This window comes from Carcharodon carcharias, chromosome 12, assembly GCF_017639515.1.
Source record: "Carcharodon carcharias isolate sCarCar2 chromosome 12, sCarCar2.pri, whole genome shotgun sequence".
Taxonomy (NCBI): domain Eukaryota; kingdom Metazoa; phylum Chordata; class Chondrichthyes; order Lamniformes; family Lamnidae; genus Carcharodon; species Carcharodon carcharias.
This window is the reverse complement of record NC_054478.1, coordinates 29785595-29802674: the sequence shown is the minus strand read 5'-3', so window position 1 is coordinate 29802674 and position 17080 is coordinate 29785595. Positions and strand designations below refer to the sequence as shown.

At 40.5% G+C, this 17080-nt stretch overlaps 1 protein-coding gene across 2 annotated transcripts in view; it reads right to left on the bottom strand.

Annotated features, from left to right (window-relative positions):
- The window catches only part of LOC121285063 (ras-related protein M-Ras), a 50622-nt gene that overhangs the window by 12957 nt on the left and 20585 nt on the right, over positions 1-17080 (bottom strand). For both annotated transcript variants that reach the window (XM_041201186.1, XM_041201187.1), the window contains exon 3: positions 8603-8756. In XM_041201186.1, the coding sequence (XP_041057120.1) occupies positions 8603-8756 (154 nt within the window). The remainder of the gene's footprint in view (positions 1-8602; positions 8757-17080) is intronic.

Sequence of the window (17080 nt, the reverse complement as noted above, 5' to 3'; positions counted from 1 at the left end):
CCCTACTCCTCAACCTCCACCTACGGCACCTCTCCATGCATACGCAAAATATGCAACACTTGCCCCTTCACTTCCTCTCTCCTCACTGTCCAAGGACCCAAACACTCCTTTCAAGTGAAGCAGCATTTCACTTGCATTTCCCCCAACTGCAGACTGGGCGATCGCTTTGCAAAACACCTTTGGTCTGTCCGCAAGAATGACCCAGACTGCCCTGTCGCTTGCCATTTTAACACTCCACCCTGCACTCTTGCCCACATGTCTGGCCTTGGCTTGCTGCATTGTTCCAGTGAAGCCCAATGCAAACTGGAGGAACAGCACCTCATCTTCTGACTAGGCACTTTACGGCCTTCTGGACTGAATATTGAATTCAACAACTTTAGATCTTGAACTCCCTCCTCCATCCCCACCCCTTTCCGTTTCTTCCCCCTCCCTTTTGTTTTTTCCAATAAATTTATATAGATTTTTATTTTCCCACCTATTTCCATTATTTTTAAATCTATACCTTTTATGCCCTTTTAGTCTTATTTCACCCCACCCCCACTAGAACTATCTGTACCCTGCCTATCCTGCTATCCAATCTTAATTAGCACATTCTTTTAGATAATATCACCACCTTCAACAACTCTTTATTCTTTTGTCAGTGACATCTTTTGGTTATCTGCTCCTATCACTGCTTGCTTGTCCCTACAACCACCCCCCCCACTTCTCCCCCCACCCCTCCCACCTTAAACCAGCTTATATTTCACCCCTCTCCTATCTTTACTTAGTTGTGTTGAAGGGTCATGAGGACTCAAAACGTCAACTTTGTTCTTCTCCGCCGATGCTGCCAGACCTGCTGAGTTTTTCCAGGTATTTCTGTTTTTGACCTGGACAACTCTCCTGCTCTTCTTCAAATAGTTCACCTGACAAGGTGGATTGGACTTCAGTTTAACAATCATCTGAAAACTAGCACCTCTGACCATGCAGCACCCTCTTAGGACTGCACTGACAGCCTAGATCAAATGCTCAAGTCTCTGGAGTGGGGTTCGAGCTCTCAACCTTCTGACTATTGCTGATAAAAAGGGACATGTCAAAGCTTCATGATGGTAACCGACAGTGGGACCGACATTTATCTGCCAATTTCAAATAATGCTTCACAGTTAACTGTCAGTCACCAATGGTGCATTCTCCATGGCAACATCTCTATCAGAGTCCATGTGCCAACAATCAACACTCTCTTCGCATACAGTATAAATTGTTGTTTTCACCTTATATCTTGCGATTCTTGAAGTGTCCTGTTGAGTGCAAGATGAAAAGCTTTGACATATCTTTTTTCAGCAATACTCAAGTTTTGTACTACCAAGCAGCCTTCAGACTTAAAGCCAAAAGACATTGAATCAAGGCTGCTACTTAATTCCATCTACAGGCAAGCAACATTTTTCAAAGTAAAAAAAATAAGTTTTCAAGCACATTACTGGAACAGCTAATTTTAGTGACATACAAGTATAAATTAAAAACAACTTCACTGAAATTTTATTGCGATGGACAAAATTTGCTGGCGGTTAGAGAGACTGACGTGAGCGGCTGTAAATTTACACTTAAAAATTTGAATGCACAGGGTCAACAAAAAGCAGGCCTGTTGTAGTTCCAGGTTTCTGAGTACACAATAAGCAATACAGAAAAGTGAGGAATTTGGGAGAGATTTTAATTAAGTGAGAAAGTGATCTCAAGTTCCACAAAATTCCTGAAACCCAAAAGGGGAAAAGGGGATTTTGGTAGGGAGAACGTTTGAAAATAAAGTTCATCTTGGTAATAAATGTGGGCAAGAATAGGAGTCAAATTCACGGTGAAAATCAAAAAAATACATTAAACTTACACGTAATTAAGTATCTGGGACCCCAAGATCCTGATATTGGGTGACCCAGACCTTGTCCAAATTGAGGGAGTCATTTTCATTGTCCAGTCAGGAGAGTGGGCCTGTAAAGGACACAAAAGGCAGACCAACCCTGGTTTGCCAATGAAGAACAGAGCTGTTCAAAGCTATGCTTCTTGGATGACTTAGGTTTTTCTGGGTTGAAGAAACATTGAAGAGATAGTTTCTGTAGGAGCTGAAAATATCTACCAATGGTTACAACTGCTGCAGAGAACTGCCGCAAGTTTGATGGCCTGCCTTCTCTGCTCAGAGATGCTACACATGATCATTCATGTCAATGACTATGTAACATTAGAATTTATGAAAATGAAAAATAAATTAAACTGCTCATAATTAAACTTGTGCTCTGAATTACTAGCCCTGTAATATAACCACCCAAACTCCCTACCCAACAACATTGTGGAAGTACCTTCGCCAAAAGGGTATACCTGCATCACAAGGACAAACGTGGTTCAAAAAGCCAGCTTACTTTTCCCTTCAAGGGTAACTAACCATAGGTAATAAAGGATGACATTGCAAGTGACACCTATATCTCAAAAATGAAAAACTTTGCTACTTGTACCTGCTAATGTCTATTGCATTAAAATCCCTCGTTCAAGGTCCTCGAACCATATTCTAAATATGACCGAAGAGGATTCCAACAAATGACTCAACTGTCTGGAAAACGCTTGACAAGCTGCTGAGAGATATAATGAGGTGCTACACTTCATTTTCAGTGCACACTAATTTTGGAATATACAAAAAAGGATTATTTAGTTCACAATGCTGCAGTCCCAGCATTAGACATGCTCCGCACGTTTTCTATTCAGCTTGTGTTATCGTCCAGTAGATTAGTTTAGACAAAAGAAGTGACAAGAATAGTTATTTTAAAACCAGTGCATTTAGATTCCCAAATGAGGATTTTGAAAGAGACATTTTAATAAAATAGACATTAAACGGGTCGTAAAATTTTTCTCCTTCATTTTTGGAATATGGGCCTTTTTAGCAAGGCCAGCACTTATCACCTATCCCTAATTGCCCTTGGGAACGTAATGGGGAGTTGTCCTCTTGATTGCAGTACTCTGTGTGATGAAGGGGTTCCCATAATGCTGTGGGTGCTCCAAGGCTAGCAATGCATATAACACAAGTTCAAATCCCATCATGGAGGCTTGAGAATTTGAATTCTGATTGAAAAACTAGTAAAAAGCTGGTACCTGTTAAAGTAACCCCAAATCTGTCAGATTGCTGTAAAAACCTAAACTGGCTCATTAAACATCCTTTGGCAAAGGAAATTTGCACTCCTTATCCAGCCTGACCTACATGTGACTCCAGTCCCATGCTAATGAGATTGACTCTCAGGTACACTCTGAAGTGGCCCAGCATATTAATAGGACCCAAGCTGATTGGTGAAGCTGAAGACAAAACTGAGAGCTTTCCTTCGCCGAGAAAGTTTATTGACTTGTTCAGTCTCCCAGCTCTCCTCTCTTACACCCATTCTTCCAGCTATCCTCTATTTATATGTTCTCAAAGGCAATTAATGCCCATTACCTGTTTCTCTTGACCGTAACAATGTAATTGACAAGACATTAACGTAGCAAGCCACCAGCTGTGTCAAACCACTATCTGCAGCAGTTAAGGTGGCAGTCCACCAACCTCCCAAGGGCAACTAGTGATGGACAATAAATGCCAGCCTTGCCACAACCCAAGAGAGAGTGTAAAACAACATTCATACAGTTGGGATAGCTTTTTTTTTGAAAATCATTTGAGAGTTGTATGCAGAGAATGAAAACAAACCTCAAAACTAAATGAGAAGAAAGTTGGGAAATACAGGAGGACAGGAAAATTGAATTAGGTGGATGTCTCCTTCAGTGAACTGGCACAGACAAGATGGGCTAATGGTCACCTTTTGCACCATCAACTTCTGTTTTAAGAACAGAAACTCTGCCAACGTATTCCTACTTAACTTGTTTTCAAGTGGATTTATAAAGATGTGCAGTACAACAACTTTTCAGTTTAAGACCAACAGTTCAACTAATGGGAAGAGAAGAGGCATTTGACAACTTCAGAATGCTAGATTTTCCATTAGCACCTACTTAGTTTCAGCAGAGAAGCTGATCATTGGGGTGACTCTAGATTTTAATGTAGGTGACAATATATAAATTAGAATCCTAAATTGCCAATCATTGCCAAAAAAGTAGTAAGCCTGAGGATTGGGAACATTGTTAAGTTCAGCAGAGAAGGACCAAGAAACTGAAAGAAAGAGAAAATAGAACATGAAAGCAAATTAGCAAGCAACAAAAACAGAATAGAGAGGGTTGGAGAGATTTTTTCTCTCTGAGAGGGACATGAGTCTTTGGATCGCTTCCTCAAAAGGTGGTGGAAGCAGATTCTTATGAATATATATTTTTTTTTATAAAGGCAGTGCTAGATAGATTCTGGATTAACAAGGGGCTGAAAGGTTATGGGGGGGTAGGTAGGAATGTGGGGTTGAGGTTACAATCAGATCAGTCATGAGCTTATTGAATGGCAGAGAAGGCTTGAAGCCACAAGTGGCCTACTCCTGCTTCATATGTTTGCATGAATATAAAAGCTTCTGTAGGTATATAAAAAGGAAAAGATTAGTGAAGACAAATCTGGGCCCACTACAGGCAGAGACAGGAGAACTTATAATGGGAAATGGGGATTAAGGAAATGGCAGAGGAGCTAAACAAATGTGCGTGTGTCTGGTCTTCATGGATGAAGATACAAAAAACCTCCCAGGAACACTAGAGAACCAAGGGACTAGCAAGAATGATGAACCGAAAGGGATTAGTATTTGTAAAATATTAATAATGGAGAAATTAATGGGACTGAAAGTTGACCAATCTCCTGGATCTGATGATCTGCAAGAGAATGTTGAAAAGAGTTAAGAGATAGTGGATATGTTGGTGGTCAACTTCCAAAATTCTGTAGATTCTGGAACGGTTCCTGCAGATTTGAATGTAGCAAATGTAACCACCCTATTTAAGAAGGGAGAAAGAGAGAAAACAGGGAACTACAGACCTGTTAGCCTTACATCAGTAGTAGGGAGAATGCTAGAATCTATTATGAGGGATGTGATAACCGAACACTTGGAACATAATGGTAAGACCGGGGAGAGTCAACATGTATTTGTGGAAGGGAAATCATGTTTGATAAACCCGTTAGTGTTTTTTGAGGATCTAACTATCAGAATAGATTGGGGGGTGGGGTAGAACCAGTGGATTAGTGTATTTTGCTTTTTAGAAGGCTTTTGAAAAGGTCCCACATACAGATTAGTAAGAAAAATTAAGAGCCATGGGATTGGGGGTAATACACAGGCACGGATTGAGAATTGGTTAGTGGACAAGAAACAGTAGAAATAAACAGGTCACTCTTAGGTTTGGCAGGCTGTGATGAGCGGGGTACCACAAGGATGAGTGCTTGGGCCTCAGCTATTCACAATCTATATCAATGGTTTGTATGTGGGGTCCAAATATAATATTTCCAAGTTCATGAATGACATTAAACTAGGTGGGAATGTGAGTTGTGAGGAGCTTGGAAAGAAGCTTCAAGGGCATTTAGACAGGCCAAGTGAAAAAATGTGAACTTATGAACTTTGCTAGAGAAAACAGAAGTGAGAGTATTTCTTAAATGGAGAGAGATTGGGAAGTGTTGATGTCCAAAGGGACCTCGGTGTCTTTGTTCATAAATCATTGAAAGCTAACATGCAAGTGCAGCAGGCAATTAGGAGGGCAAATGGTATGCTGGCCTTTATTGCAAGAGGATTTGAGTACAGAAGCAAATAAGACTTGTTGCAATTGTATAGAGCCTTGGTGGGACTGCAGCTGGAGTATTGTGTACAGTTTTTGTCTCCTTACCCAATGATATACTTGCCATAGAGTGTGAGTGCAATGAAGGTTCACTAGACTTAATCCCTGGGATGGTGCAGTTGTCCAATGTGGAGAGATTGAGGAGACTAGGCCTCAAGAGTTTAAGAGAACGAAATGTGATCTCATTGAAGCTAACAAAATTCTTACAGGGCTTGATAGGCTAGATGCAGGAAAATGTTTCCCCTGGCTGGGGGGCATCTAGAACCAGGGAACAGAGTCTCAAAATAAGAGGCAGGCCATTTAGAATTGAGATGAGGAGGAATTTCTTCAATCAGAGGGTGGTGAATCTTTGGAATTCTCTACCCCAGTGGTCTGTGAGGCTTAGTCATTGAGCATATTCAAGACAGAGATTGAAAGATTTCTAGATATCAAAGACATGGAGATAAATATTGGAAAACGGCACTGAGGTAGAAGATTAGCCATGATCTAGCTGAATAGCTGAGCAGGCTCAAGGGGGCAAATGGCCTCCTCCTGCTCCTAAATGCTAGAAATCCGAAATAAAAATGTATATTTTGATAATGGTCCCACCTCAAAAATGTCAATCTACATTTACCCTGTTGGGTGAAGACTGATCCTGCCAAGTACTTCCCAGAATCTGTGTTTAGGTTAACCTTCGTGCTTCTGTTCTTACTTTTTTTCCCAATTATACCGAGCTTGAAAACATGAGTGGCAACTGTTATCATTCAGAGCACTGGCTTGGGAGAGATACTGAGCCAGACAGTGCAAGAAAGTTGGATTAGCATAGCACAATTGATGCTCTGTCATTCTGAGTTTCCAATTGTATCACTACAAAAATTCAGCTCCATGCAGGCTACTTTGTCAACTCCTCCAAGCCAATAATTCCAGACCAGGGCTCACCATTCTTTTATTAAAGGGCTTAATAGGACCAAAAAAAAAAGTTCCTAATAATAATAAATGAGAACATTTGACACATTATTGTAACATCACTGTCTACTATTTAACATGGAGGCATTAGCCCATTTAGAATTAGACTAACAACTGCATTAAAAAAAGCTGGTAAAGAAATGTAATCGAAGCAAGTTAGTGCTTAGCTTTCAATATTAACATTGCCAATTCTCTGCACAGTGCCAATTCTCTGCACAGTGAAAACCAGTCCAAAAAAAGCTTCCAAAAGAACGCATATAATAAAAATATTCCTGAGGTTTTTGACTAATTAAGCATTCATGCTATGATGGAATCCTTGATTTCAAAGTTTTATTTCTTGAGACAGGCCCAAACCAATATAAAAGGAAATCGAAACTTCTGGTTTCTTGGGAAACGAAAACTGAAGCGGAGATTGGGAATCAAAATTTCTGGGGAAAATGAAACTGGCTGAAACCAGATAAAAAAAGGTCACAGCCATCCAAGCTTAGGTCCCAGTGAGGCAGTACAGGCAGGCTGAAGAAGGTGGAGGTTGGACCTAGGAGTTGGGTATAGGCAAATATACAGTTGCTGCAACTGTTTCTCTTCCTTGAAGATCATTGTAAGCAGAGTTGCGAAGGTTCTACAGATGTGTGGTGTTTTGGTGAAGAGCGCCCCCTGGATCTCAGATTGGTTATGCACTACTGGGAAATCAGGTTAGATCCTGGAAGAATAGGAGCTGAAATTCTTCATGAGAATGAGTTTTGAAGGACTTTGGGGCTCAAATGGATGACATATTTGCTGGGTGGACTGCGGAGTAAATTTGAGAGATCTGCCTTAATATGCTACTTAATGTGTAATTTATAGTTTAAAAGCGACTGCAATTTTCCTGTTAATTTATGTTGAATTTTGGTTTGACTGTTACAGTAAAAATTTTAAAAAGTGAAATCTTATCCATTGGATTTTCCATTAGATTCATTTGGGAAGTTCAGTTCTTTCACATTATTGGTCTCCAAGGAGACCATTACAATACTATAGCCCAGAAATTCACTGTTTGCAATATTGGTGTATTTAGCAGTTGTGACTTAGTGGTAGCACTGTCACTCACCATGCCCCACCATGGCTTCAAACCCTACTCCAGATACTGCAGCACTGTCAGAAGTACTCCCTTTCAGATGTGACGTTAAACCAAAGCCCCCTCTGTCTGAGGTGGACGTAAGGCATCCTATGGAACTACTTGAAAATGAGCATGGAAGCTCTCAGGATGTCCTGGTCAACATTTAGCTGTCAACATACTTCACTAAACAACCAGCAATCTGTTTTAGTGAAGTGTTATTTGTGGGATCTTGCTGTGCGCATAACAACTGCTTTCCTCGCAACCCCCACATCAGAGAGCATTTCAAGAGTACTTCATTGGCTGTGAAACACTTTGGAATGTCCTGAGCTAATGAAAGGTGCTATATGAATTAAATTACTTCCTAGGTCCAGCCATGCTCTTACCGGATGGCGGAGCAAGCTTGATGGCCTGCTCCTGCTCCGCTTTAGGATTTGATTTCTCTATTGGTGTGATGATATATGCATCTATCATGCATGGCTAACATTCCCCTGCATTTTAAAGGAAGAACTAATCAGTTTAAAGTGAATGGGCTAACACCTTTGTTAGAATGGTAAAGGAATATCAACATGTGTCAAGCACTGAAATGCTAATATTTCAAGCCTTAATTCTAAGCCAAGCGGTAGCTTTTAGGCAGTGCTGAGAGAGACGGAGAGAGACAAAGTTTGAGGAAAAGCAAAAAACTGCGGATGCTGGAAATCGAAAACAAAAACAAAAATACCTGGAAAAACTCAGCAGGTCTGGCAGTATCTGTGGAAGGGAGCACAGTTAACGTTGAGTCCGCATGACTCTTCAACAAAAGCAGCTTGCGACACTTACTTAAACAGCAGTTCTGCAGACACTCACCTGTCTTTGACCCGTAGGATCAGCTGGTGAAACCTGTCCACATGTTCAAAGCTGGCCTTGTCAGTGACTGAATACACTATGAGAAACCCATCCCCCGTCCTCATGTACTGCTCCCTCATGGCACTGAACTCCTCTTGACCCGCAGTATCAAGCACTACAGTCATGGTGAGAGAACACAAAGGCTGTTATTGAGAAATCACACAACTGGAATTACAGCAGTTTGTGAAAGCCACACTTCGGACTTGCCATATTTTAAATACACTTTTCAGCCTTGTGCTAAAGTCTCAATGCGGTTTGCTAAAAGAATAAAACATTTCTATTCAACTGCAAAGTTACTACTACAGTTGCTGCACAGAATGAGACATCTGCTCTGTTTTGGTAACCCTGTTGACATTGGTATAGAGTTCAGAAGCAAAAAGACAAAAATATGTAAACTTCAAAATAAGAAAAAAAAGACAAAAACACTTTTAAGGAAAATTAGCAACAAGACTCTAAACAAAGCTTGCAAATTCTCAATTCATTGCAGTGGCCGTCACTCGGACAGACAGTCAGATGGCAATATATTAGCACTGGCGAGAAATAGAAAGGAACTTCACACCCAAAAGTGAAGATTTTCCCTTCGAGCAATCAAGATCCTTAAATAAGTTCAGTAATTCTGAGTGTAACAGTTGCACTTAGTTCTTTATCAAGTTCTATCAGAGATGTAAATATTTAAACATATTTATAAGAATAGTCGTTTGATAGGACAGAACTTGAGTATTGCTGGAAAAAAAGACATTTTTTGTCAGTTTTTTTTGTCTCGCATTCAGAGAAAAATTCGTAAGGAATCTACCATTCAGATTCCACTTGTCACAAAGCAACTCTCTTCTTATACAGCATAAATATCTTGTTTCTCCTGATATTGGTATTTTCTTGCAAATTGCCCCAATGAGTGAGATGAAAAGCTTAGACCAAAAAAAAGTCTCTCTTTTCAGTGATATTTATAGTAATTACATCATTCACAGTTTCAATGTGAATACATTTGTAGCATTTTTGAATGTAAAAGTACAAAACTGGACAAATGTCAGTAAATTCTAATGAATGCCTATTTTGCTTGTGCAACTGAATTTCATAACTACAGCGTTTAGGATATACCTTTTCACCAAATTATACATGGCCTAGTTCAGAAGAACCACAGTTGCTCAAGTTCCATGTAAACGGAGCCGCAGGCTCCCTAGGATGTTTGAAAAATAATGATGAGCATGATACATTACTGCACCGCAATCTCCCTTATTTCAGGAAATAGCTCTTGAATGTCACTGCTACCATGAGAGTCTTTCTCTGAAGAGCACAACTTGAAGTTACTCACCCTGTCCAAATGGATCGGTGGTGAATTGTACAGCTAGAAACAAGAGGGTGGCTATTCGGCCCCTTGAACCTGTTCCACCATTTAGACATAACTAATCTGTATGTTAACTCCACCTATCCACCTTGGTTCCTGACCAAAAAAAATAAAAATCCATCAATCTGGGCTTTAAAAACGTTCAACCGACCTAAGCCTCAACAAGGTTTTTTTTTGGAGAGTTTGGGAGGAGGTGGAAGAGAGTTCCTGCATTCCCTTTGTGTGAAGATGAAATTTGCATTATCTGCCCACACATAGCTTTCAGTGAAAAGTAAAGTATATCTCCTGTCTTCAGGCCTGCCTGATCTTCAGACCAGAAAATCTCTCATTAGGATATAGGCTCTTTGCATATTGATTTTAAAAAAGCAATTTGTTCTAGTGTGTCTCTCGCTTAAAACAAACATAACATCTTTGTCAGACTCCCCATGGAACTGAAGAAATATCAAGCACGAAATTAAAGGAAAAGCAAATGTAAATTCTATTAATACAATACTAGCAGATCTCCCAGTACTGCTCACAGCAAGTTGGTATTTCTGTCCTTATGAAACAATCATCCATGTGGTGCACTGTGCATTAATCTGCTGACAAAAAGAGTGGAGTCTCTAAGAATTGTAACTGACTAACGCACCCCCTTCCCATGTATTTCACTTAAGCCAAGTCTGCTCTGATGTAGACAGGATAACTTAAGCAGGTTAAAGGAGCTGTGTCGTCTTCAAAGCAGAGACCATGTCAGGCGAGTCCAGCATGCCAGTTATCAATTCTGTCTCACAGAACTTGTCATTTAAAAAAATCTAAATGACATTTCTGGTGCTGATTGGGAAATGAGAATGGGAAGTCCATTGCCTCTGATTTTAAATGGATGGAAAATTAATGTGCTCTACGTTGAAACTCCACAATATATGCTTCCCCTGATGTGAAACTCTGACAGAAAGGCTAAAATTGTGAACATTCCCTCCCTATCAAGGATTATTTCAACAGGAACTCTGCACAAATATAGCCATTCGAAACTTAAGCAAGTGTCCCCTAGCTTTGTTACCTCTGTTGAAGGAGGCTATCAGCAAGGCAGATCTTTCCTTTTCACATCACCCAAAGGAACAGCTTATTGCTCAACCTGCTTTGCACCAAAATGAATTTCACTGCTTTGAATAAATCCCTTCAGCATCTGCTTACCGAGGGTTCCACTCCAATGCTTCGGTTTCTTTTTAAAAGGACACTCCTAAGGCAATTTGGTGGCGCTTTCACAGTGCAACAATCCAGAACTTGCAATATGACTGACTTCTTTCTAAATAAAGGATGAGGTCCTGGAGTTTCTGGCCACTGATAGGAGGCTACCTTGAGTTTGAGGTATTAAGGGGAACAAATTAGGCAGATTGGGAGAAACTATTTTTGCTAGTTATGGAGCCTAGGACTGGGGGCCACAGTCTAAAATTAAAGCCAGACCTCTCAGGAGTGAAATTAGGAAATATTTCTTCACGCAAAAGGGCGGCAGAATTTGGAACACTCTTCGCAAATGGCATTTGTTACTAGAATACGCGTTAATTTTAAATCTGAGATTCATAGATTTATGCTAGCCAAATTTATTAAGGGAGACTCATTATTACAGTATGTCCAAGCTGCAAGTGACTTCATTGCTTGCTGTGGGTCCTCAATGACTGAAGAGTCCGGTCGATGCTAATCTAAAGTGAGTGTAGGTCATCTAGAGAACCAGTCTGGGGAATTAATAATGGGAGTGAGTGTAGGTCATCTAGAGTTAGTCTGGCGAAGTAATAATGGGTAATAAGGAAATGGCGGGTGCATTGAATAGATATTTTGCATCCCACTTCACTGTAGCAGACACAAATAACACCCCAGAAATAATTGTAAATCAAGAGGTGAAAGGGAGGGAGGAACTTAAGGAAAGGGTATTGATAAAATTATTAGAACTAAATGCCAACAAGTCCCCAGGTCCTGATCAACTTCATCCTAGGGTTTTCAAAGAAGTGGCTGCTCAGATATGCATTGTAATATTCCCAGATTCTGGAAAGGTCCTATCAGGTGGGAAAATCACAAATGCAATTCCCCTATTCAAGAAAGGAGGGAGACAGAAAGCAGATGCTACAGGTCAGTTAGTCTAACATCTGTCACAGGGGAAAATGCTGGAATCTATTAAGGAGGTTAGAGCAGGGCACTTAGAAAATCTTAAAGCAAGCAGGCAGAGACAGCATGGCTTTGTTAAAAGGGAAATTATGTTTGACTAATGTTTTTAGAGCCCTTTGGAGGAAGTAACAAGCAATGCAGATAAAGGGGAATCTGTAGATGTGGTGTACTTGGATTTCCAAAAGGATTTGACAAGGTCCCACATCAAAATTTACTACATAAAATAAGACATCATGGTGTAAGGGGTACATATTAGCATGGATACAAGACTGGTTAACTAACAGGATAAAGAGCAAGGGTCATTTTCAGGGTGGCAAGCTGTAACTGGAGTGCCACAGGGATCAGTTCTGAGGTCTCAACGATTAACAAACTATATCAGTAACTTGGGTGAGAGGACTGAAATGTACGGTTGCTAAAATTGCTGATGACTCAAAGATAGTAGGTGAGTAGGCTGTGAAGAGGACATAAGGAGTTTGGTAAAGGACATAGACTCAAGGAGTGGGCAAAAAATTGGCCGATGGAATATAATGTGGGAAAATGTGAACTTCCCCTTTTGGCAGTAAGATTAGAAAAGCGGCATATTTAAATAGAGAGGGGTTGCAAAACTCTGCAGTACGAAGGGTTTTGGCTGTCCTGGTACATGAATCACAAGAGTTAGTAATGCAGTTACAGCAAGTGACTAGGAAGGCAAATGGGATGCTGTTCATTATTGCAAGGGGAATGGAATATAAGAGCAGGGAAGTTTGCTTCAGTTGGAATACTGTGTAAAGACCACATCTGGAATACTGTGTAAAGTTTTGGTCTCCTTATTTAAGGAAGGATATAATTGCATTAGCAGTGCAGAGTAGGATCACTCAGCTAATTCCTGGGATGAAGGGGCTGTCTTACAGAGGAAAGGTTGGACAGATTGGGCCTGTATCCAATGCAGTTTGAATGAGACTGAAACACAAAATCCTGAAGGGACTTGACAGGGTGGATGTTGAAAGGACGTTTCCCTTGTGGGAGAGACCAAACTAGGGGACGCAGTTTAAAAAATAAGACGTCACCAATTTATGACAGATGAATAGAATTTTATTCTCTCCAGAGGTCATTAGTCTGTAGAATTCTCTTCCCCAGAGAGCAATGCAGGCAGGGTCATTTGAACATTTTTAAGGCTGAGTTAGACAGATTCTTGACTGACAAGGGAGTCAAGGGGTATAGTGGTAGACAGGAAAGTAGAGGCCACAATTAGATCAGCCATGATCTTATCAAGTAACGGAAGAGGCTCGAGGTCTGATTGGCCTTCTTCTGCTCCTGACTTGTATGTTCATATGATGCAAGGTTGGTAAGGATGTTCAACAAACTGGCAGCTCATGTTATTGTTGGTACTTGGGAAGGGTGGGAAGAGAGAATACTTCTGCAGCTGCGCCACCTCTGGCTTTCCTCTAGGCATGTTGGATGTTGCGAGTTTGGCGTAGATGGTCATTGAAACTTGCTGAACCAAACTTTAGTGTTTGCCTCCACATGACGTGGTTGGCTGCAGTATTTTTCCCCAACAGAAGTGGTCTGCAATGTACTCTTTTTAGGGTGTCCTTGTATTGTTTTGCGAACCATCTTGATGTCATTTGGCCTGAGACAGTTCCCCATAGAAGATCTGCTTGGGGATTCTGTAGTTATGCATGCGGGAAACACGGCCTACCCATCTTAAGTTGAATTTTCTGGAGGCTGGTCTCCATGCTGTTGAGCCTAGCATGAAGAAAGAACTTCATTGTTTGAGAGTTTGTCCTCCCATCAAATGGTGGAAGCATTCCAGAGCTTTGATGGAATATGGGACAAAGGTGGATATATGGGGATAGGTTGCAGCTCAGCCATGATCTCATTGAATGATGGAATGAACTGGAGGGGCTAAATGGCCTACTCCTGTTCTTATATTCCTAGACAAGAGTAATTTCACATACATTCAGGTTAACAGAAGTTATGGCAGCCAGAGTGAAGAAAAATAAATGTTTTATTAGAGTCCCCTGGCATTTTGCTGGACTGCTCTTAAATTTTTAATGGTAGTGAACAGTATTGAGACAACAGCGAATTCAACTCTTCAGGCATATGAGTTAGCTTACATAAAGCTCCACTTTAGCTGAGCAGTGAATGATGGGAGTGAGGAAGTATGACTGAGCATTATCCCCTTGCACTGTTTCCAAAGTACGTCTGGCAGCTTCATTTCATATGGGGATATTTCACTAGTCATTTGCAGGAAACAGTGTGGGCACACAAGTCATTAACACAGCCTGTGAGTGAGGCAGTGTTTGTCACACTGGCAAGGTTTCCATAGTTACATTTTCAGTATGCAAATGCTATTGGTAGAGAGATAGTCTTCAGAAAATGGGAATTTGTAGCATCACTGCAATTGTTTTAAAAAAATGGACAAATGAAATAAAACACTTCATTAGTTATCACGTGGTGATGTTAAACATTAAATGTAAAACCAAAAGGAATGAGGAAGCTGAATGGATGAAAGGGAAGGAAGGTAGAGGGTACGGAATATTGAAACAATTTTAAATAATAATAAATGATCTCAGCCTTTAAGTGTGTAGGATTAATATTACTGCAATACAGTTCAATGTTAAAAGCAGCTGAGTGACTGGAATCCATTGGGCCCACCAGCAGTTTTAAGAGTTAATGATAAGTTTTCAGAATCAGGTGGCAAATGGATTGGATCTTCATAATTATACAATGAACAAATTATTTCAATGCATAATCCAGAGTACTATTTAAAAAAAAAAAGCACCAAATCAATTGACAAGCTTGATACACTGCCCAACAAATGAACATAAACAGGGGTCATGGAAGTTCATGCTATAACAGCTGAACCATGGAGCAACACAGGAGCCAGTGATCAGTCAATAGGTGACATGTCTCCTCAGCCAGCCACTCTACCCTTCAGCTGCAGAAGGTCAGCCTGAGCGTATAGAGTCAATTGTTCACTGCATTGTCAAACAAGGTGACTACAGTACCCCACAGCCAACCAGTGATTTGCCAACATATGTAAGTGATATTGGATATGTAGTGTCAGATGTGGCGAGTCAGACGGTTGTCCTGCTCCAGGACTTCAGCACAATATCTAGGCGAACACTGCAGTACGATACTGAGGGTGCAGCCCATTGAAAGAGACATTAAGCAGAGACCCTATCTGTCCCTTCACGTGGATGTAGAAGATCCCACGACTCTATCCCACGAAAAAATGGCGAGTTTTCCCTGACATCCTGAACAATATTTATCCCTCAACCAACACCGTTAATTAGTGCTACTTTCGTTCTCAACTGGAAAACAATTTACAAAGAAAGTGGTTGTGAAGTTTGCTACTCTTCCCTCACCACTCAGTGTTCACAAGAGATGAGAAATAGTCAAAGATCTTCTCCCTTTTAATTTCACGGGATTTTTTGCATGATAAGTGAAAGAATTCAAGTAAAACACATTCAAAGTTACCACGTATTGCACACAGCTCGTGTTCAAATCAGACTCACTATGTCTCATTATGAGGAGAAACAAAGCCAGCAGCAATGCTTATGGTCAGACAATTGCAATCTACCCTCAACATTAACATAAAGGGAACATTACAGCAAATGCTTTACCCTGAGGCTGCATTGTCATGTGATTACTCCCACACCCAAAACCTTAAATTTACCAACTTTCTCTACCTTATTCCATGTAGAATGAAGTCAGTTAATGCAATTCCTCTTTGGCTGCATGTTAGATTATTTTATAAATTCAGTAGAGAAAAACATGCTTATAACTGTAATCATTCCTGTGATCTAGGATGGATAGAACACAAAAAAATAGATATTTAAAACGCAAGAATGGACCACATCCCTAAATTCTCTTAATTATGGAAGAGGGAAAGAGGGACACATAGGAATAACAAATATTTTGTTACTTTGCTAAGCAAAATAGCTTTTCAGAGATTTGGAATTATAGCCGGAAGGATCTCAGCCCCACTTCCTATTCACTGCGGTTAGAGCAGATGTCATGATGCTGATGGCAGGCATTAAAAATCGAAAGATGCAGTGGTTTTCCTCCTGCATATGAAAAGAGGCAAACTTGGTTTATATTCTGACCTGTCTGCCACAAATTAGTATTAAGTATCTCAAAATTAAGCCACAGGTAACCTGACTGCACTATGAAAATATGCCCAAGGTGGTGTACAGAGTATACTAGATGTTAAGGTGAGTAACTCACTAATGGTGCAGGCACTCTTGGACACTGATTGGCAAGGAAGTACAATACTGTGATGCAACTTAAGGTAGGACACGACAATGAAGGGGCCAAATTTCTTCAGTGAAGCATGCTGCTGGTGTCCATTCTGACATGGACAAATGAGCAGAGATGCATAAGCCAGATTTCTGCTCCAGGGGTGCATGGGTGGGTAGAAGCAATGTTGGAATATGTGCTCTTGACATGTGCCAGGAGCAGGCCATTTTTTCTCCTTTAAAAAAAGCACACAATTTATACCACTTTGAGGAAACTTGGTAATGCTTTAATAGTGCATTTAGATTCTGCAAGGTTAGTGCAGAGGCAAATCTAGAGGCAAGGCTAAACTTGTAAATCAATTGTGCAAGCCCAGTCTGATTCCTACCTTTCGGATGACCTCAAGTGCAGGTTGTTCAGCTAACAGGTCGGGCTCAGTCATCAAACTCTGAGGTGACATGTACATTAGAGCTACAGCACTGCTGCAAAGCCATTCACTGCAGTTGTAGTCTAAACGCTGATTTTACAACTAAGCGATTGACTCCAGTTTCCAGAAGAGTGGCTCCAGCACTGAGTTCCTCACCAGCTAAATGTAAAACTGCTGAGATCGATGGCATAGAAGTTCGCAGAAAATTAAATGCCTTATAGATCTGAAACAAATTTCTGCATTCCACCTCAATCTTTGGAGCAAACATTTACTAAGTATTATGGCTGATTTTAATGGGTTAGATAAAATTGAT